General features: G+C 41.5%; 1 protein-coding gene across 1 annotated transcript; it reads right to left on the bottom strand.

Annotated features, from left to right (window-relative positions):
• Window positions 1-3164: 3164 nt before the first annotated feature.
• LOC138801822 (oncomodulin-like) lies at window positions 3165-7958 on the bottom strand. The gene is made up of 5 exons (XM_069984919.1): window positions 7918-7958; window positions 7494-7555; window positions 5574-5706; window positions 4945-5054; window positions 3165-3323 (listed from the first exon to the last, which is right to left on the bottom strand). Exons 1-5 carry the CDS (start codon window positions 7956-7958, stop codon window positions 3286-3288), a joined length of 384 nt encoding a protein of 127 aa, XP_069841020.1. The 3' UTR covers window positions 3165-3285.
• Window positions 7959-21360: the final 13402 nt, after the last annotated feature.

Genomic DNA, 21360 nt, shown 5'->3' with positions numbered 1-21360 from the left:
GCCCATACTCAATTCAGAAGGTTACGTGCCGGGACTGCCGCTATATGCCAGGACTGCCGCTACATGCCGGGACTGTCGCTACATGCCGGGACTGTCGCTACATGCTGGGACTGCCGCTACATGCCGGGACTGCCGCTACATGCCGGGACTGCCGCTACATGCCGGGACTGCCGCTACATGCCGGGACTGCCGCTATTTGCAAGGACTGCTGCTACATGTCAGGACTGCCCCTACATTCTGGGACTGTCGCTACATCTCAGGACTGCCCCTACATTCTGGGACTGCCGCTACATGTCAGGACTGCCGCTACATGTCAGGACTGCCCCAACATTCTGGGACTGCCGCTACATGTCAGGACTGCCCCTACATGCCGGGACTGGCGCTACATTCTGGGACTGCCGCTACATGTCAGGACTGCCCCTACATGCCGGGACTGCCGCTACATGTCAGGACTGCCACTACATGTCAGGACTGCCCTACATGTCAGGACTGCCGCTACATTCTGGTACGAACGCGAACTCTCGATAATGATACCCGCTGTCTGCCCGCTCCATGCAGCGGGCGGATCCAGCGGGAGGACCGCCTTGAAAACTGGGATACAGCCATAGCCATAGGCTGTATCCCAGTTTTCCAGGCGGTCCTCCCGCTGTATCCACCCTCTCCACGGAGCGGGCAGACAGCGGGAATCTGATGCCGAGCGTTCGGGTTCATACGAACCCGAACCTCGGAGGGTTCGGACCATCCCTAGTGCTGACTGGTTCCCTTTAAGAGCATGTTCACTTGATGGATTTTTTTTTACATGGATTCTGATGCGAATTTCAGGTGGGAATCTTTGTAACATCCGCTTCCTATAGATTTTACACAGAACAGATTACAGTGGTACCTTGGTTTAAGAGTAACTTGGTTTAAGAGCGTTTTGATTTAAGAGCTCACAGTTTTTTTTAATTGTGACTTGGTTTAAGAGCATTGCTTTGGTTTAAGAGCTCCCTGTACTGAGTGGGAGGGGGAGTGGGGGGAGGGGCATGGTCTGCTTAGTGGGGTCTACAGCACTGTACTCTGAACCAGGAAGTCTCCCCCACCTTCCAAATCATAGCAGATCCACCTCAGGCTGGGGCTTACATCAGGGGACAGGACTGTGGAGGTAATCTCTCCATAGCTGTAACCCCTCTCTCCCCGGACAGAGAGCGCTGCATGTATGTGCCCACATCTGCCCTGCTCATTCCTTCATGCTCCCTGCAGTCTCTGTCCGCCCTTGTGTTTCCCATCCTCTCCATTACTGTACAGTAACTTATAATATCACATATTCTGCTGTTTCTGAATGTTTGTTTCATTTGTTTTACATGTTATTCAGAATAATAAATCATTATTTTTGGGGTGTGGAACAAATTGTCTGCAATTCTAGGATTTGTTATGGGAAAATTTGCTTTGGTTTAAGAGTGGATTTGGATTACAAGCGCGGTCCCGGAACAAATTATGCTCGTTATCCAAGGCACCACTGTATTTGCAATGCAGAATTGAAATCCCCATGGTTGGATCTTGATGAAGAATATTGTAAAGATATGTTGAATGGTTATAGCGCATATCATATGTGTACAATAGTCTGTCACTTTTAGCAATTCTTGACACTTTTCAAAAGGAAATGGGCAGGGGGCATGGTCTCTATTTATGTCCGAATTCTCAAAGCCAAAGATGCTGACAGTATTAGGCCCTGTTCCCACTGAGCAAACGTAGCGAAATTCCGCGACGGAATTGTCCGCCGCGGAATGCCATTAGCCTCCCGCTCATAATGGGAGTCTATGGGAGGCACGCGCTCCTGCTCTGTACGCGCTGAAGAATGAACATGTTCATTCTTCCGTCGCGGAATTCCGCTACGTTTGCTCAGTGGGAATGGGGCCTTAGGATGCTTTAAAGTATTATTGTCACCCCCTTACTCTATGTGCGGTTCTCCACAACACCCACAAGCTTAGATGATGTACATTTGATATATACCTGTATAATGCTGCGTTTACACGTAACGATTATCGTGCGAATTTGCACGATAACGATCGAATTCGTACGATAATCGTATGTGTAAATGCAGCGAATGATCAAACGACAAGCGAGAAATCGTTCATTTTGATCATTGAACATGTTCTCAAATCGTCGTTGATCGTTCGCAAAAAATTCGCAGATCGTTCCGTGTGAACAGTCGTTTGCCGATTTAACCAATGTGTGAGATAGGCTTAAGCGATCACAAAATGAATTTCGAACATCGTTACTCCGACATCGTTAATCGTACGATCGGGCCAAAACTCATTATAACGCTTGTTTTCCTTTTTTTTTACATTTTTGTTTTACACTTTTCTGCAGGGTGGACTGACTGAAAAAAACTGTGATCACGTAAGTTGTCAGAATGTTAGTTTCCTGTCTTTCCTGTCTCCCATGCAGGGCTTGATGCTGACATAGGAGTCAAGGTGATGATGTTGAGCATTACACCGTGACATTGCTGCATAGTGAGGGGCAAAAAATAAGAATGTGGAGGAAAGAGGAGATAGAGGGCAGCAGTGACTGCCTGTCGCGTGTGTTGCAGTATAATAATACAGTTTGCACTTGTTGTGAGACATGCCAGTGGGCTGAAGGGCTGTGAGTGTCAGGAACTTTACAGGGGTGACAGCAGAGGGTGCTGTGTGGCGGAAGAATACACCACTTCCTGCAGGACATACAGCAGCTGAAGAGTACTGGACTTGAGATTTTCAAATAGAAGTAATTTATGAATTTATATATAACGTGTTGGTTTGAAAACAATTCCTTTTCCTTTGAACTCCTGCAGGTTTATGTTGACTAGTCATCTCTGATATTTAAACCTGTACTGCTTCTTCAGTAGTGCCACTCCTTGCCTGAGCAACAAGCTTCTTTGGTTTCTGATGATTTATTAAGGTGTTACCCTGACCTCAGAATTGTATGACCACACTTTTTTTTTTTATCAATTCTGGTCCCTAACGATGAAAAAATCTTCCACAGGCCAGTGAGGGTTTCTATTACGGCTTATTCAGAGGGTATGGTCTGCACAGTCTATACTCCTGTGAGGGACATTTACAATATCCTTTAGATTACCCTAGCCAAATTCCAATAGTACCATTGCAGGCCCAATACACATAATATCATTCAATGTTGACATATACAATGTTTTTTTTATTTGTTTTAGGCTGATAATTCATCCTGGTTTTTTTTTATAAATATACAGTATTAATCAGAACCATACACTGATGAATGGCAAGAACATTGTTCTAGTACAGAATGATCTGCTTATTCCTTTGCTGACTTCAGAACCATGTCTTGGAATTCTGCAAAGACAAAGAAGAATACTGAATTATTGAACAATCTGTTCCAATGTATATTTACTTAGTTGGTAGAGACAGATCTTTTTGTTCCATTATGACTCCAAGCTCAGGCTTAAAGGGGTTGTCTGGGGATAATATTTTTTATATATGAAACAGGGCTGGTGTCAAAATAATAATGAGGTGATACTCACCTACCTGGATCCTCTACAACTGCTGTTCTGGCTGCTGCCGGTTCCCACTTCTCCCTGATGTGTCATCCTTACAGGAACTGCCCCATTCAGCCAATCACTAAGTGTCCTGCCTCCCTCAGCGACTGGCTGAGTGGGCAGTACTAGCAGCGACAATGTGTCACTGGAATCAGGAGGAGGCGGTGTTGAGCAGGAGACCGGGAGCTGTCAGAAGGGCAGCTGCAGGGGATTAGGGTAAGCGTGTATCACTTCTTTTTTGTTTTTACAGCATTGCTGGCCTGGTATAAAAAAAGTTTTTTTGTCCCCAAATCTCAACAGCCAAGATTCTGTTTTTCATCTTTCTAGTGCCGACTAGACAGAATTCTATTGGTTGTTGTAGATAATAAAGTCACATTTGTAATAAGGTATTTCCTTAAGTAAAGTATTGTCAGTAAGAACATAGGGACATCCCAGAAATTGGTCAATCACTCAGGTCAAAGTCTTAGGCCATGTCAGGTCAAAGGCCATGTGTTTTTTTGCCAAGCTTTTTTGAATTTTTATGATATATAACACCACACTTTTACTGTAGTGGCTTTCCACACATTCCCAGCTGATTAAGAAAATAGTGATCAGCAGGATGGCTATAATCCTAATAAAAAAGGGGGGGGGGTGTCCTTGTGCACCATGTTTGTTTGTTTTTTTGGGATGTGGCATTTAAAGTTTGGGTTTTAATGTCCCTAATACTAAGCTTCTGATACTCTGCATATCTCCACCACTAGAGGGAGCTAACTGTGTACTGTATTATTATAAAGTCCACTAAATAAACAATATGCAGTAAGCTCCCCCTACAGGACACTTGAGGCAGACAGAATTATATTATTTGACGCTTGTGCTATGCAGGGCATTTGGAGCTCTATATTACAATAAGAAGACATAGGATCACAGTCAAATTATTTTATAATTAATTAAATTAAATAATTAATTTCAATTATAATTTATTAAATTATTATTTTATTTATTTTTAAATTTTATAATACTAAGCTTCCGCTACTCTACATATCCCCACCACTAGAGGGAGCTAACTGTGCACTGTTTTATTATAAAGTCATCTTATGTGCAGTAAGCTCTACCTATAGGTCACTGGAGGCAGACAGAATTATATTATTTGACGCTTGTGCCATGCAGGGTATTTGGAGCTCTATATTACAATTAGCAGACATGAGAGCACAGTCAATATTTTTTACAATATTAGCAAGAATTATTAGAAATTATTATACTGCATGGTGAATATTCACTTTAAATTTTGATAGTATTTGCATGTAAAGAATTTAGTTTTTTTTTAATCAAATGTCAAATGATGACCCTGATATTTAGACAATCTAAACTAAAATATGGAAATATACTAAGTTTCTAGCATGTTGTGATATACCAGCTTCTCCAGTGAATACACCACCTACCATTGACTCCAATTTTGCCATCATTATTGGGATCACCTTCAGCAAAGAAACCGCATATTTCCTGATCTGTTAAGGATCTGGCGGTTGACTGGAATTTTTGAAGGAAAACACTAAGCAGAAGAAAATATACTTTAGATTTACTTTGTTTTTTTATTCTTCAAGGGGTTATCCAGCAAAAATCTTTTTCTTTCAGATCAACTGGTTTTCAAAAAGTTATATAGATTTGTAATTTACTTCTCAAGTCTTCCCATACGTATCAAATGCTGTATGTCCTGTAGGAAATGGTGTTTTCTTTTCAGCCTGACAGTGTTCTCTGCTGCCACCTCTGTCCATTTCAGGAACTGTCCAGAGCAGCAAATTCCCATAGAAAACCTTTCCTGCTCTGGACAGTTCCTGTCTCGGACAGAGGTGGCAGCTGAGAGCGCTGTGTAAGACTGAAAAGAAAACAACATTTCCTGCAGGACATACGGCAGCTGATAAGTGATACTTGAGATTTTTAAATAGAAGTAAATTAAAAATCTATATAACTTTTTGAAACCAGTTGATCTGGAAAAAAAAAAGATTTTTGCTGGATAACCCCTTTAATATATTTGCAGGTGAATTAATTTGTGTAAAATAGAAGTTCTTACGCAACATCCTCTTTATCCAAACTTTCATCTCCATTACTATCCAGTAATTTAAAGATTTCTTTTACTTGTGCAGGTGCCAGTTTACTTATTTCAGAGGTTCGGAAGAATTTCATTGCCTTAAAGGTTCCAGGTTCTGAAAGCAGAATAAATGGTATCTATCACACTTTTAGGCTTTTAGTTCAGACTTACTTTTTTTTTTCATATGTTTTTACAAAAAACTGATGCATTTGTGTGCATCTGTTTTTCCATTGACTCTCATTTTTAAAAAAAAAAGGATAAAAAAAGAACCTTTTTTTTTTTTTTTTTTAAACGTGGTCGACCACATTTTTGTGATCAAAATGGATGAACACAAATTTTTCCATGCGTTTTTCATCCGTAAAATGGATGAAAAAAGCCCAGTGTGAACCCAGCCTTATAATTTAAATTTTTAGAAAGGAATTCAATTTTTTCTAGCATTAGAAAAAAACATACACAAAGTCATCTTTAGGCTATGTTTACACTTTCACACTTTTTTTTTTTAAAGTACAAAAACTTTCTTGTTCTTATAATAATGGACATTATTTTAATATAATTTTATATAGTGATCAATAATAATGTTTTACATCTTTTTTTTACGTTCAAAAAACTTTGAGTGATCATAGCCCTGTAGTGAAGGTTTCAGATCACTAAAGTGCCATACATTATGTATATACACCACAAAAACAACTCAAAAGGTGTCATTACTGTGTACCTGTAGTGATGAATAAACCAAACCTAGTCTACATGGGGCTATGTTTCATCTGCTATACCAGAGGATATATTTTATTTGCGGGATGCAATAACATAGTATATTATGCTAAACATATACTGCAGTGAGGAAGAAAAAGCCTAGACTGCATTGAGTCTGTTCATCTCTATGAACACACCATGGGTATGGTTTTCATTTATATACATGTAACGTATGGCACCTTACTCATATGAACCACTTCCATAGAATGTAAGAGAACTTCATCCATATTCACAGGGTCTTCTTGGATTACTAGCTCTACAGCTCATATACTGCTTCTGGTGATCACATTAGCAGCCATGTTATTTGAGCTCCATTTTCTTTGTTTACATTCTCATACATTCTACTCAACGTATCTGGATATTGTCTTCTTTTCAACTTAGATATTGTGAGGCTCTTCAACTTTATTTCTTCTTTTCTTTCTCAATCCCTACTTTCTATTTCCGTCTCTTTGTGATCCTGGTTGTCTTAGTTTTTTGCATCCTATCTATCCATCGCCTATATATCCATCATCTGTCTCAGGGCCGGCTCCAGGTTTTTGTGGGCCCTCAGACGACAGAGCCTCAGTGGGCCCCTCATCCATCCACTATGTACAATAACGTGAGACACCACTAACATATGCAAACACACGACACTGACTGACACTCACTGACTGACTGACACACGCTGACTGACACTGGCAGAAACTGACACACAGCTCTTACAGCTCCCTCTTACTCTATGTCGAGCTGCTATCCACACTGTAAGGTTGAGGACCTTCAGGTCATGTGATCAGGTCCTTCACCCTGTTCTCTCTCTGTGCAGGTCCTGCTCTGTCTCCTATGTCTTCTGATGTTTAGCCGCTCACCCTGAACTACATTGAGCAGACTAAACATTAGAACACTGGGCCCCTCTCCCTCTGTGGCCCTTTAGAGGCGTTGTGGGCCCCAACACTTGGCTGGGTAAGCCCTTTGCTGACGCCGACCCTGATCTGTCTATCAATCTATCTATCTACTAGTAATGTACATACTGATATAGTTTTCACAAAACAGTTCTTTAAAAGTCACAACACAGAAAATACTTTCCAATGCAGAGCTAATAAAAGCCATATTAATAACCTACGGGAACATTTGTTTGCTTTACCTACAGATAATAATGTGGAAATTGCTTTTTACCTTTACACTCACTCAGAGCGGCATCGATATTGCATTCACTGAGATAGGAAGTCATCTTGTATCTAAGAATAGAAGAACAATCAACCATACCGTACATAGAGTATAAAAGATTCTTTTAATATACAATATATACATTAAAATTATTTCTCCAAATGGGTAAAAACAAGACATTGTGATAGTAGTAGTCCTGATAAAAAATACTATAACTATTATAGTACAATGTGTTCAATCACAAGAGAAAGGGGGCCTACATTCTTCTTTAGTCCCACCTAAAAGAGGGAAGCAATGGGGTCTAGAGCCAGGCTATAACATACATTACAGTGCAGTATTATTACATATCTGGCTAAAGATAAAACAACAGCGTAATGATAAAACAGCAACAATATAAAAGACATAGGCATACTGTATATTCTAGAATACTTACCTGCTACCTGTGTTCTCAGTGTAGTAAGTGTTTTTGTACATCAGTACAACTCCTAGCTCCATATATACTATATATTGGGTGGGAACCTTCTGCCAACTCCCTCATTTCATAACAAAGAAGTAATTATTATTACCTGTTGGGTGAATCTCTTGTCTGATTGCAAAGTCTACTGCAATAATGAAGCCAGTAATCTTGTCATCAGCTCAAGTTTATATTATAGTAACTATGGTAAAGTTATTGCAACTTATTTGGGGAGGTCCATTAAAGAAGATCTGTCATCAGCTTCCACGGGCAGCTTGAGACAAGGACAGACTCCAATATTACCTCTATGTTTACATAAGATCCTATTTTAGAAACTGCCCAGGAATGGAGCATAAAGTCATTTGGGCGGTCCCATCCGGCTTCTGCCCCCACAGATAGAGACAAACCTATCAATCAAGACCAACAAAGCATAGACAAACTGACAGAAGACAAAAATGGACATCAACAGTGTTCCATAGACATGAAAAGGTTTGATTGATTGGGGGTATGAGTATTTAGACTATTTAAGACCAGGAGAATGAGCTGCGACAAGTCCGCGGGCAGTGCGTTCTCTCTGGCTCTTTGTTATGTGACCTGGACGAGCACATAATGTAAGTCTACAGGCCTATCCAGATGAGACGGACACAGAGCGAGAAGAGGAGCACATGGTAGCATGGACTTTTCCTGGCGTGTTCTCCTGATTGGTTGCGGTCTAAACACTGGGACCCTGACCGATCAAAACTTTTGACATGTCTCTGTAACAACTTTGTAGGCTTAAAGGACAACAGTGGGGGAAGGGGGCCAGACCGGGTATTTAACCACATTACAAAGTTATATAACTTTGTAATGTGTGTTAAATAAGCCAAAAATTTTTTTCCGTGGGAGTTGTCCTATAATGTTAGCCTAAGAGGCTAGAGTTTGGAACCTCCTCTTGAAAAATCACCTTATCTTGGTGAGATGGTACACTCTATTTGATCAAATGGTTTGTTAAGAACCTCATTTACCATAGGTGGAGTATTTATGGTAAGTCCCAACACTTGCAGGTTGCTGTTGCATTTTTCAGGGTTTTTTTTGTCTGTATGTTAGCTACAGCATGTAACCTGCAGTGTGCAACCTGCATAGTGTGAATAGTGATATTGGAGTGCTGGACATTTTTTTTTAAAACGTAACTGTCATGTTTTTTTTTTATAGCAGAAATCAGTAGTATAAGCGATTTTAAGAAACTCTGTAATAGGTTTCATCAGCCAAAAAAGCCTCTTTCTGTACTCAAGAAGCAATCTCCCAGCCTCCCCCCCCCTGACTTCTTATCTGTGCATTATCAGGCAAACACGTCTTCATTACAGAGAAGCCAGTGAAGACGGGTTCTGCTCTCTCCATTGTAAGCCTATGAAGAGGGGAGGGGCCGGGGGAGATGAGGGAGCAGGAAGAGGTGACATGAAGGTCAGCTGTTTGTAGACTCTCTGGGCACCTAAAATGCTGGATTCAGGTGTCAGAAAGGTCAGTGCTTATCTATGAACTTACTGAGAGAAGATTGCAGGGTGTTGTGCTGTGCAGGACTGCTCCGTGCTCAGTCACTCCTCTCAGCCCCTCCCCTCTCCATAGCCACATAATGGAGACAGAAATCCTGCTTCATTTGATGTGAGGGGGGAGGCTGGGAGATTGCTTTTTCAGTCCAGAAGGAAACTCTTTTAGTACATAAAACCTATTACAGAGTTTCTTAAAATCGCTTGTACTATAGATATTTATTGTTTTCAGAAAAATGACCCTGAAATTACAGTTACGCTTTAAATTGTGTTATATGTGGGGTGTGTGGCTACCTCCTCTTGGCTTGATTTCACCCATCTACTGTGGGCGTTTTAAACAGAGATTAGTTGGATCCTTCTTGCCTAGTTTTGCAGGCTTACGGTAGCTTTACACATACCGGATTTGCAGTGGATTTCACACTGTGAGTTTGCAGCGACATCCACTGCTAATCCTGGTACTGTGATCTTCAATGGGGTTACATAGCTAAAACAGAGACCATCTATCTGAGGTCACCGTAATGTGGCAAGATGGTACACTGTACACTGTGACATGTCAAAAGTTTTTTTTCCTAATGACAGGTACTCTTTAAATGCTGCTGTAAAAGCTTATAGCTGACTGTGGGTAGCCAACCTATTGTCATGGCAGCAATCGTGGCTGCCACCTGCGATCTGCTCTTACAGCCTGTACTGTATTTGCTCTACCAGCAGATTGTCAATAAATTAAAGGGGTACTTTGGCAAAAAAATTCTTTCCAATCAACTGGTCTCAGAAAATTATTTAGATTTGTCATTTACTTCTATATAAAAATCTCCAGTCTTTCAGTACCTATCAGCTGCTGTATCTCCTGCACGAAGTGGTGTATTCTTTCCAGTCTGACACAGTGCTTCCTGCTGCTACCTCTTTCCATGTCAGGAACTGTCCAGATCAGTAGCAGATGCCCATAGAATACCTTTTCTGCTTTGGACAGCAGAGAGCACTGTGTCAGACTGAAAAGAATACACTATTTCATGCAGGACATTCAGCAGCTGATAAGTACTGGAAGACTGGAGATTTTTCAGTAGAAGTAAATTACATATCTCTGGCACTTTCTGACACCAGTTGATTTAAAAGAATTTTTTTTCCGCTGGAGTACCCTTTTAATACATTAAAGCTGGGTTCACACTATGTATATTTGAGGCTGTATTTGTGAGGCTGTATAGCAACCAAAACCAGGAGTGGATTGAAAACACAGAAAGGCTATGTTCACATAATGTTGTAATTGAGTGGATGGCCGTCATTTAATGGCAAATATTTGCTGTTATTTTAAAACAACGGCTGTTATATTGAAATAATGGCAGTTATTTACCGTTATATGACGGCCATCTACTCAATTTCAACATTGTGTGAACAGATCCTTTCTGTGTTTTCAATCCACTCCTGGTTTTGGTTGCTATGAGGACCTGACATGAGGACCAAATACTGCCTGAAATATACAGTGTGTGAACCCAGCATAATATTGTATTGAATTCGTAAACAAAATGTTGCTTATGCAAGCCCTTATGGGGACTAAAAAAGTGAAAAAAAAAAAAAAAGTTTTAACTATTTAAAATATGAATATAAAATACCATCCCGTATTTCCGTGAAGCAGTCACGGAATAACATCTTAAGGTCCGGCTGTATCTCGGCCATCCACCAGCGGAGTGGCGTCACACCCCACCATCTAGCAACACAACATCTCCGGGGGTCACCACATAAACACTATTAAAATATAACATTATCAACCCCTCATGGAGCATGCAAATTTTACTTTATGTGCTTTTGTTTTTATCTCTTCATTTTAAAAGCCATAGCTTTTTCTTTTTTTCATCTACAGGCTCATATGGGGTCTTATTTTTTGCACAACTTTGCAATGACACATTACATTTTTCCAATGAAATCAAAGGATATTTTTTTTCTTTCTTGAGGGGGGTGGTAGTTTTACCACAGTTCACCCTGATATGAACTGGTAAAACTGATATGTTATCTATATTCCTCAAGTCAGTACGATTATAACGATGTAAACTTTTTTTTTTTTAGTTAATGTGTTAATAATCGGGAAAACCTTTTTTTTAACAATAACACGCATATCTATGAGCAATACATTGATCCATGTTATCTGTACTCGATTGCTATAGGCTGCTTAAAGTGTACCTGTGGTTGTAAATTTTAAAATCTAAATTAACAGTAGATGTGATATAAAGCAAGTTTGCAATTTACATTCATTATGGGTTTTTTTTCAGCTTTGTTTTACAGCATGATAACAACAAAAAAAAATAATGAAAGTATTGTCAGGGCAGGTGAGGTAGGAACAAGACATGGCAGTGAGCCCTAATGCTGAGCTTACCCACTGTCCCTACCTACTTGCCTCAAATGGCCCTAGATAGCTGCGGAAAACTATGAAGGCGGTCCCTGCTCTAGAATAGGTTTTACACAGAACAAGACAGAGGAACAAACACAAAGGAAAGTCGACACCCCAAAATCCAAAACCAAACGGGCAACGCAGTACAGAATCAGCAAACAATCGGATTGTCAGAGGTCAGACAGGAGGTCAGCTAACAGGTCAAGCAAGCAGAGGGATTAGGAACGGTATCGCAGGAATAGACAGGGGGAGCTGGGATCAGGGTATGAACCTTAATAGCCAGCGCTGAGAGACTGGCTCAGATTTCTTTTATGATGATCAAGAGCCCGGTCAGGATCCCCATTGGACCATCGCTCTAATCCTCCTGGTTCCAAACAGGCGGAGGAACAAGTCAGCCAAAAGACTTGCTCAGCTGCAGTAATCAAGTCTTAAAGAGCTTTGAGTAACTCCTGCATTGCCAAAAACCAGGCCCAGTTCACACCAGGCTACTGCACATTCCTGACAGTACCCCCTTTTTTTTGAGGGGCCTCAGGACCCTTAGCCAATGGACCAGGCTTAGAAGGATTTTGTGCATGATATTGTTAAATAAGAAGTGGTGCATTCATATCCTTCCCGGAAACCCATGTACGTTCCTCTGGGCCAAAGCCCTTCCAGAGGACCAGATACTATATGGAACCCTGTACCCAACGAGAATTAAATATTTTCTCCACCTCATATTCCAACTCACCCTGAATGACTAGTGGAGCAGGAGGAGTTTATGGAGATACCGGAGAAATGTATTTTTTCAGGAGTGCTTTGTGGAATACATTATGGATTTGGAATGAAGCAGGCAATTTCAATCTAAAAGTAACCGGGTTGATCACCTCAACAATAGTGTATGGACCAATATATTTGGGTGCCAGTTTGCCGGACTGCACCCTTAACCTCAGGTTCTTTGTAGAGAGCCAAACCTTTTCACCTAATGAATACTGATGGCCAGGTATGCGTCTTTTATTAGAATGCTTTTGGACTTGTTCTTGGGCTTTGACCAAGCTCTGATGAGCTTGGGCCCAAACTGTGCACAGTTTTGAGAATATGGCTTTGGATGAGGGGTTAACTGATTCTGTGGCATGAGTAGAGGAATACCTAGGGTTGAAACCATAATTGCAAAAGAATGGTGATACCTTAAGCGAGCGCTGCTCATGATTGTTTATGGCGAATTCAGCTAGAGATATAAAGTCCCTCCATTTGTCTTGGGCATCAGCCATAAAACATCTCAGAAATTGTTCTAGAGACTGGTTGATCCTCTCTGTCTGCCCATTCGTCTGTGGGTGGAAGGCAGATGAAAAAGACAAGGAGATACCCAATCAACTTCAGAATTCTCTCTAAAACTTAACCACAAACTGAACACCTCCTTGGATACTATATTTTCGGGAATACCATGCAAGCGCAAAATGGGATTAATAAGCAATGTACGAGCGTTTGGTAGCTTGCACAAAGGGATAAGATGGCACATCTTGTAAAATCTATCCACAACTACCCAAATGACATTTTTTTACCTGGACAGGGGCAAGTCAGTGATGAAATCCATCGAGATATGTGTCCATGGTCTCGTAGGCACAGGTAAAGGGTGTAACAACCCTTTTGATGACCTACAAGGAACCTTGGACCTAGCAAAGGTCTTACATGCATCAACGAAGGACTTCACATCTCGGGCCTAGGAAGGCCACCAGTAGTGGCGCGAGATCAAGTATTTGGTTCCTGCCACCCCTAGGTGCCCAGCTAACATGGAGCGTTACCAACCAACAAAGAACAACAGAGGTATGTAATTAACGTAAGGCACACCACAACAGATTTAGGAAAATAGAAAAAAGAATTTTTATTCACATGATTACAAGAAACATATACAAATACATGAAAAACATATGACCACAAAGCCTTCTAACGTTTAAAAACAATTAAAAAATGTACAACAAGGGACCTATGAAATATAAAGGTACCCTAAGACTCAACAACCTATATGAGATATATGCTCCGGATGCATACAGAAATCAATAACATGATGAAAGGTCAAAAAAATCCCAAAGAGAAAATGTGAACAAGTGCAAGTGTAAACTAATACTGCTGAAGTGCATCAAACAGGCAACTAATCAAACGCAAAATAGAAAGCCACCTAAAAATGAATGATTGAAAATACATCACTGTAAACACAAATAAGCCACACTTCACCATATCGGGAAAAAATTATGGGCAACCGGAGCAACAAGGTTGGAGTCCATGACCCTACGCGTTACGTTCCCTACTGGAACTTCGTCAGGGATTATTGGTACGGAGGCAAGTGCCCATATTTATATACATGTCAATAATATACACATTGATACACATGCACATATGATACCTGTTAATTGGTGCGTGATGGCCCGGCGTCTGTTAGATACACACAAGATGGCCGCAGCGTTCCAAGGAGTACTATTAGCAACCGCCGATGGCGTAACGTGCGTCGCGTCAACACGCTGCTTGACGTAAATATGCGCAAGCGCAGTGAAAATAAGGGCAAGATTGCCCATACAGAGAATGAAAGTACGGTGCCAATACCTTACTGCGCAAGCGCAGATAATACAAGTGCAATATTCAGTCCAATAATGATTATTCGGCGAAAATATGTGCCAGCGCCCATGCCACCATAACCAAACCGTATATATGGCAGTTAGCATGCCTGATAACACTATACTCAAGTCGATTATCTCTCAGCAATCATAATAAGACCGGTTCAATGATAAATGTAACAGCATGCATTGAGAACCTACCATTATAGAAATGTTTATTGTATAGACAGTAAACAATATTAGGAAATAAAAATAATAAATGGATGGATACAAAAAGTATATATATAATGCGCAATAGACAAAGGATATCCTACAAAACAATATAGCATCGGACCATCACACACCAAAATGAAATTGAAAATTCACAGATAAGGGTATAAGTAACCTAAGTAACTAAAAATATCCCACATCAATATATGTTATCAAATAATTTCCAACAGACCTATACAAACCATGAGGAGGACAAATAATTCATAGGGTAAACGGAAAATAACCACATCAGGAAATCCCAGATATACATGCATATATATGCAAAGACAATATGTCCATATATTACAGAAAGAAATCCATTTCATATCCTGAGAGCAATAAACTTGAAGGGGCAAGTGAGATCCAAGCTGATCATAGTGCAGCCCAGGTGTAGACGACATTAGCCCGAAGTCTTGACGCTGTACGGAACTTGACAAGGCAAGTAACCATCGATTAGTATGATCCAAATCAATGCATCACAAGGAGATTGGAGTGAAGTGAACAGTGTGGTGAAAAATGCTAGTGGAAAAATAAACAATAATCAAAAATCGAAAACCGTGTAAATATGGTATTAATTATATATGTGTGTGAATGGAATGATAAAGAATGAAAAAGAAAAAGAAGCCTAAGAAAAGGAACTAAGGAAAAAGGAGGGAAAAGAAAAAAGAAAAAAAGAAAGAAGGAAATTGAGACCATGGTATAAGCGTGTATATGTGAGTGTGTTAAAGAACCCACCATCCAAAAAGGACAGTGTGTAAAAGTCAAGAAATAACAAGTAGAAATAAAAGACATATACAATAAAATATCATAGGTGAAAAAAAGAAGAAAAAGTGCTGAAAGAGACCAGGAAAAGCCTGGTCGCATGTGTACACCTAGTGATCCATGATGTAAAATGCAACTAAATACATAAGTATGTGAACACAAGTATATGAAACCAAAGGATTAACACAATGAATAAATTCAAGGATCATAGAGATCTATACTTACCCATAAAACCCAGTATACAAGAGTTCTCCATTCATGCCATCCGGGACTAGGCTGCCTAGACGGTAAATCCACCTGGACTCCCTACGTAAAAGAAGTTTGCCTATGTTACCACCCCTGACACCCAGTGAGACTTTCTCAAGGCCCACAACGTGCAGGTCGTCAAACTTACCTCTGTGATGTTCCTTAAAGTGTGCAGCTACCGATGTCAAATCAGGTGTTTCATGTATTGTAGATGATGCTCTCCGAATATTTGACAGATGCTGTTGTATCTGCCTCCGTAATTCCTGTGTCGTTTGCCCAACATATACCATAGGGCACGAACAAGTGATCACATAGATCACGTCCCTGGTGCCTGGTATACCGGTGGCAGTCCTTTGGGTTGTCAAAATGTTGGCTTGGACTCATAAAGGAGCATATATTACAGTTACCACGCGGGTACGAACCTTTGAGTCTGGTGCCCCTATTCAGGGCAATTCGAGGTCGTGTAAAATGACTTGTTGTGAGAATGTCCTTGAGATTTTTCGCTCTCCTTGCAGTCAGGAGTGGTCTTTCCGAGATGTGTGGGGTAAGTCTTGGTTCCGATAATTGAATGCCCCAATTCTTTCGCAATATTGAATAAATGTCGTTCCACTGGTTGTTGTATGTAGTTATCATCCTAACTTTATTTAAATTATTGCGAATTCTAGGTTGTAATAGATGTGATCTTTCTGTGTCACGTGCCCGTTGGAAGGCTTTCGAAATTATCTTCTTCGGGTAACCTCGTCCTTTAAATCTCTGTGTAAGTGAATTGGCCTTATGAAGAAAATCTTGAACATCTGAGCAATTGCGCCTGATGCGCAGAAATTTTCCAGTGGGTATACCATAGCGAAGGTGCTGTGGATGGAAGCTGTTGTATTCCAAAAGGCTGTTTGTTGCCGTTTGTTTACGATGTAAAGTAGTCTGAATTCTGTTGTCACGTAACATCAGCTTTAGGTCCAGGAACTCTGCCTCAGTGTCTGAAATATGGAAAGTAAGAAGAATGTTGAAATCATTATGATTCAAAGAGTTCACAAATGTTTCAGATTTATCTCTGGTACCGGTCCACACGATGAGAATGTCATCGATGTACCGGTACCATTTAAAAACATGCTGTTGAAAGCAGGCCCTAGGGTACACGTGTACCCCCTCCCACCACCCCAAAAAGAGGTTGGCGTAGGAGGGGGCACAACGTGCACCCATGGCCATCCCTGATACCTGCTTGTAGAAGACGTTGTCGAACATAAAATAATTCTGATTCAGAATAAAATAAAGAAGCTCAAGCAGGAACGAGTTATGTTGCATGTTCCCAGGGGCCAAAAAAGTGGATATCGCCCTTACCCCTACATCATGTCCAATATTCGTATAAAGGGATTCCATGTCCAATGTCACAAGCAAAGCTCCATCCGGAATCTCCGCTAACATGGAGCTGTGAAGACCCGGAGGCGAAAATTAGGGGGTACAAAAAGTAGTCACTCTGGAGTGTTCCGAGGTGCCAGGGACTGAGACTCAGTGATTTGAGTCCCCAAGTCTGGCTTCACAATGGACACTACCACACCAGGGGACAGGATGGTTTCAGGTTGGATTATGGGCGTGGTCTCGATGTCAAAGCTGCGGGACAGTGCTTCAACCTTGACATTCTTGGAACCAGGCCGGTATGTTATCTTAAAATTGAACCTAGTAAAAAAAAAAGGCCCATCTGGCTTGACGTGGTGTGTGACGTTTGGCTTGATCTAAATACATGAGATTCTTGTGATCAGTAAGAACCATCACCTTATGTGTTGCTCCCTTGAGGAAGTGTCTTCACTCATCAAAAGCCATTTTTATAGCCAACAACTCTCTATTGCCTATGTCGTAGTTGCACTCTGCCTTGGAGAACCTCCTTGAGAAGAATGCAACGGGTCGGAAGTTGTTAAGAGCTGCGGACCCTTGAGATAGAACAGCTCCTACCCTCACCTTGTATGCGTCCACCTCCTCTATGAAAGGACGCTCTAAATCCGACTGTATCAGCACAAGAAGCCTCTGAGAAGCACCGCTTGAGCCTGTCAAATGCCAAGTTAGCCTCAGAGGTCCAGTTTACCAGATCAGCCCCCTTTTTGATTAAATCGGTGAGAGGTTTGGCTATGAGCGAGAAGCCCTTAATAAATTTCCGATAGTAATTGGCAAAACCCAAGAGCCTCTGCAGAGCCCTAAGGTTATTGGGTTGCTCCTAGTTCTCAATGGCTTGGACCTTAAGAGGGTCCATACTAAACGAGTTTGATGTTATCTTATATCCCAAGAATGAGACCTCCTGAATTCCACATTGGCATTCAGACAGCTTGGCACACAACTGATTAGCTCTTAGAAGTTCCAGTGCGGACATGCAACAGTGCGGACATGCAAAATGTGAGAAGCCCAGTCGGGGGAAAAAATCAAAACGTCATCAAGATAGACAACCAAGAAACGACCAAGGTACTCACGGAATATATAATTTACAAAGTGTTGAAAGACTGCCGGGGCATTGCATAACCCAAAGAGCATAACGAGGTATTCAAAATGCCCTTCAGGGGTATTGAAGGCAGTCTTCCATTCATCATCCTTCTTAATCCTTATTAAATTGTATGCTCCCTGCACATTTATTTTAGAAAACCACTTAGCTCCCACAATTTGATTAAATAAATCTGGAATAAGGGGTAGAGGATGTTGATTTTTCACAGTAATTTTGTTCAGTTCACAATAGTCAATACAAGGCCGAAGCCCACCGTCTTTTTTCTCCACAAAAAAGAATCCTGGAGCAGTTATTCTCTATGGGCATCGGACTCATTTCTGGTGAGCGTGCGCACGGCATCTGACAGGGATTTCTCGATGGTGGGACGGGGTACAGGACTTCAAGGAAGGGGTAAGTATAAGGGGCTCCAACAGAATATATCAGAGGATGACTGGGCTAAGGCTTTCTTATTTTCTTATAAGATGTCAATAGCGTGTCAAGCTCAGGAAAAGAATTATAAGGTAGTCTCAAAATGGTACAGGTGCCTGACATTGTTGTATAACATTTACCTATCCACTTCAGAAGTTTGTTGGCAATGTGGCACCGAGAGGGGCTCGATGCTTCATATTTGGTGGGAATGTGCTGTGCTTCAACCATTTTGTCGGGTACCCCTGTACCTTTAACCCCGAAGGTGGCTCTATTATCCATTATACCAGGAGCTATTACAACAATTAAAAAAGGAACCTGAGACATTTACTAGTAGCCGCAAGAGCTATCATACCCAGGCCCGTTTCTTGCGCCGGGTGGGCTGGGTGATGGCACGGGGCGGCGCCAGCTATGGGGCACTGGTGGCTACCCCCCGGGAGCTCCCCCAGTTGGGTTTAATAGCGAGCCACGCGCCCCCCACCCCCGCACCATCACCTGGTCAATCCCCTGCTCAGGCTGCCGCCCCTGCCGCCGGCATCCCGGCTGCATACCCCGCGCTCAGCTCAGCTGACTGCACATCACAGGTGCAGGCCGGTGACGCCACCACTGCACGTCATCTCTCCCTCCAGCAGGCTCACTGATATGACGTCATTGCGCCTGCTGGAGGGACAGTATTACTATGGGGACAGAGCACAGGGGGGGCAGTATTACAATAGGGGCAGAGCACAGGGGGACAGTATTACAATTAGGACAGTATTACGAAGGGGACAGAGCACTGGGGACAGTATTATAATGGGGACAGAGCTCGGGGCATTATTCCTATATGGGGGCACAGCAGGGGATCCTATATACAGGGGGCAACCCACATATCTTCTGACTTTAATGCACATGACACAAAAATGTGGAAGGAAATTGTTGTAAGTGCGGAGCCTAAGATGTTTGTCTGTCAGTTTCAGAAGAGACGAATTGTAGCTGCAAGAAATCATCATGGCGATCTGGGCCAGATGGAGAGGAAAAGGAAAGTGACGCCTCAGGTCAAAGAAGACATCACCTGTGAGTCACTGAATGACTTTTTAAAGGTTGGGAAACACTGCTCTATGCCATAATACAATAATACACACTCTGCTTATTTCTAGCAACAACCCTATCCAACATCACTCGGACATCAAGATATCTATCAAGATTCGCCCTGTAGTTAAACTTACCTAGAAACTGCCCTGGTCATACCTAGTACCATACTAGAATGGGTACATGAGGTTAATTCTAACAGAAGAATGGAGAAACTAGTAATTGAAGGAAAGGGCGACCCAATGGAGATGCTTAGGCCATGGATCGCTTGGGAGGATTTTTTAAGGTCTCCAGTTTTTCAATTATGCTTACTTGATAATAGGGTTAAAGAACTTATCAGGTAATGGACTGTATGGGGTATAAATGTGGATAATATAGGGGGCTTAATCGCTAGTGTAAAGGGAGGAGATAAGCTCTTGCAAAGCAATGATTTAAAAGATCATAACTGTTAGATATAGTCAGAAGGTAAAGTGGTGAAGTTTCTTTTCTTTTTTTTTCTTCTTCTATGTATGTAAGTTTTGTGTTTGTATGTATTGTTTATTTTGCGTTGTATTGGTGTCAATATATGATTTTATTTATTGTGTTAATGAAAATGGTTTGAAAATAAAGATTATAAAGAAGAAGAAAAAAAAAAGGGGGCTCCACCGGGGGGTTGGGCAGGCTTCACCTTTACAGGTTCCCTTTAAGCATGAGATGCAACCCTTGAGCCGAAACGTGATGCGTTGACCAATAAAGAACCGTTACATTTGTGACACAGCCGCTTGTCCTAGGAGGTAGTGTTGTTCTCTACTCACCTGGTCTAGGTAAGCCACACTCTGCATTTCTATGCCTCAGGATCTTGCGTCTTTTTTTGTCTTTTCAAATTACGATCCAATAAGAAATTGTTCTACACCGATGCAGTCTAAAATTGAGTCAAGTTTTTCACAGTGGCTCATGCTGTTTGATAAATTTGGTGCGCCTTTAGACACTTTTGTCTAACTTTGGCTTAATTTCCGGCAAAAGTTTACTCTAAAATATTGCAACAAAATAATGACAAGATACAGACCCAATACAGATATAAAAATCGCTAAAATTTCTAGGAGAGCTGACCAAATTTGTCTTTTTGCCTGTATTCCAGATGGGGGAGTGGCTGCCTCTACCTCCCCCCATCCCATTCCATTAGTTGGATCCTACATGCCCAGAGCATAGGCTTATTTTATGCCATGGAGAGGCCAGGGTAAAGTGTAGGTCTGTCCTGGCATGAGGCCACCTTATCATGATGGGATGGTTCACAGTTCACACTATTTGCAAGATTTTTGCCAGTTGGGGAGCTGCTTCTAGTGATTTTCATATCTGTATCGGGTCTGTGTCTTGCCATTAGTAGTGAGCTGTTGCTTTTTTGTGGTTTTGTGTGTTTGCAATTTCTGCCATAGCAACGTGCTCCTGTCTAATGTGAATGGTTTTTCAAGAGGGCTGACCAAATTTGTCTTTTTGCCTGTATTCCAGATAGGGCAGCGGCTGCCTCTACTTAATTGTTCACTTTACCCATCCAACCTAGGTGGTATTTTTGCCAGTATTAGTGTGAATGGCTAAAGTACAGCTAAAGTACATCCTGAGCCAAGAGCCTCATTATTTTTATGGAGATTTTTTTTGGCAGTTGGGGGGAGGGTGATTTTATCGATTTTTATATCTGTTTTAAGTCTGACTCTTGCCATTAGCTGTTGCATTTTTTTGTGTTTTTGTGTG

This window comes from Dendropsophus ebraccatus, chromosome 9 (genome assembly GCF_027789765.1).
Source record: "Dendropsophus ebraccatus isolate aDenEbr1 chromosome 9, aDenEbr1.pat, whole genome shotgun sequence".
Lineage (NCBI taxonomy): Eukaryota > Metazoa > Chordata > Amphibia > Anura > Hylidae > Dendropsophus > Dendropsophus ebraccatus.
Note: the sequence above shows the minus strand (reverse complement) of the source record. Positions and strands in the feature narration are given on the sequence as shown.

Coding starts and splice junctions, on each gene's coding strand:
- LOC138801822 (XM_069984919.1), bottom strand. CDS start 7,958: ATGTACAAAAACACTTACTACACTGAGAACACAGGTAGCAG. Junction 7,556..7,917: donor ACTGAGAACACAGGTAGCAG/GTAAGTATTCTA, acceptor TTCTATTCTTAG/ATACAAGATGACTTCCTATC. Junction 5,707..7,493: donor CGCTCTGAGTGAGTGTAAAG/GTAAAAAGCAAT, acceptor TTCTGCTTTCAG/AACCTGGAACCTTTAAGGCA.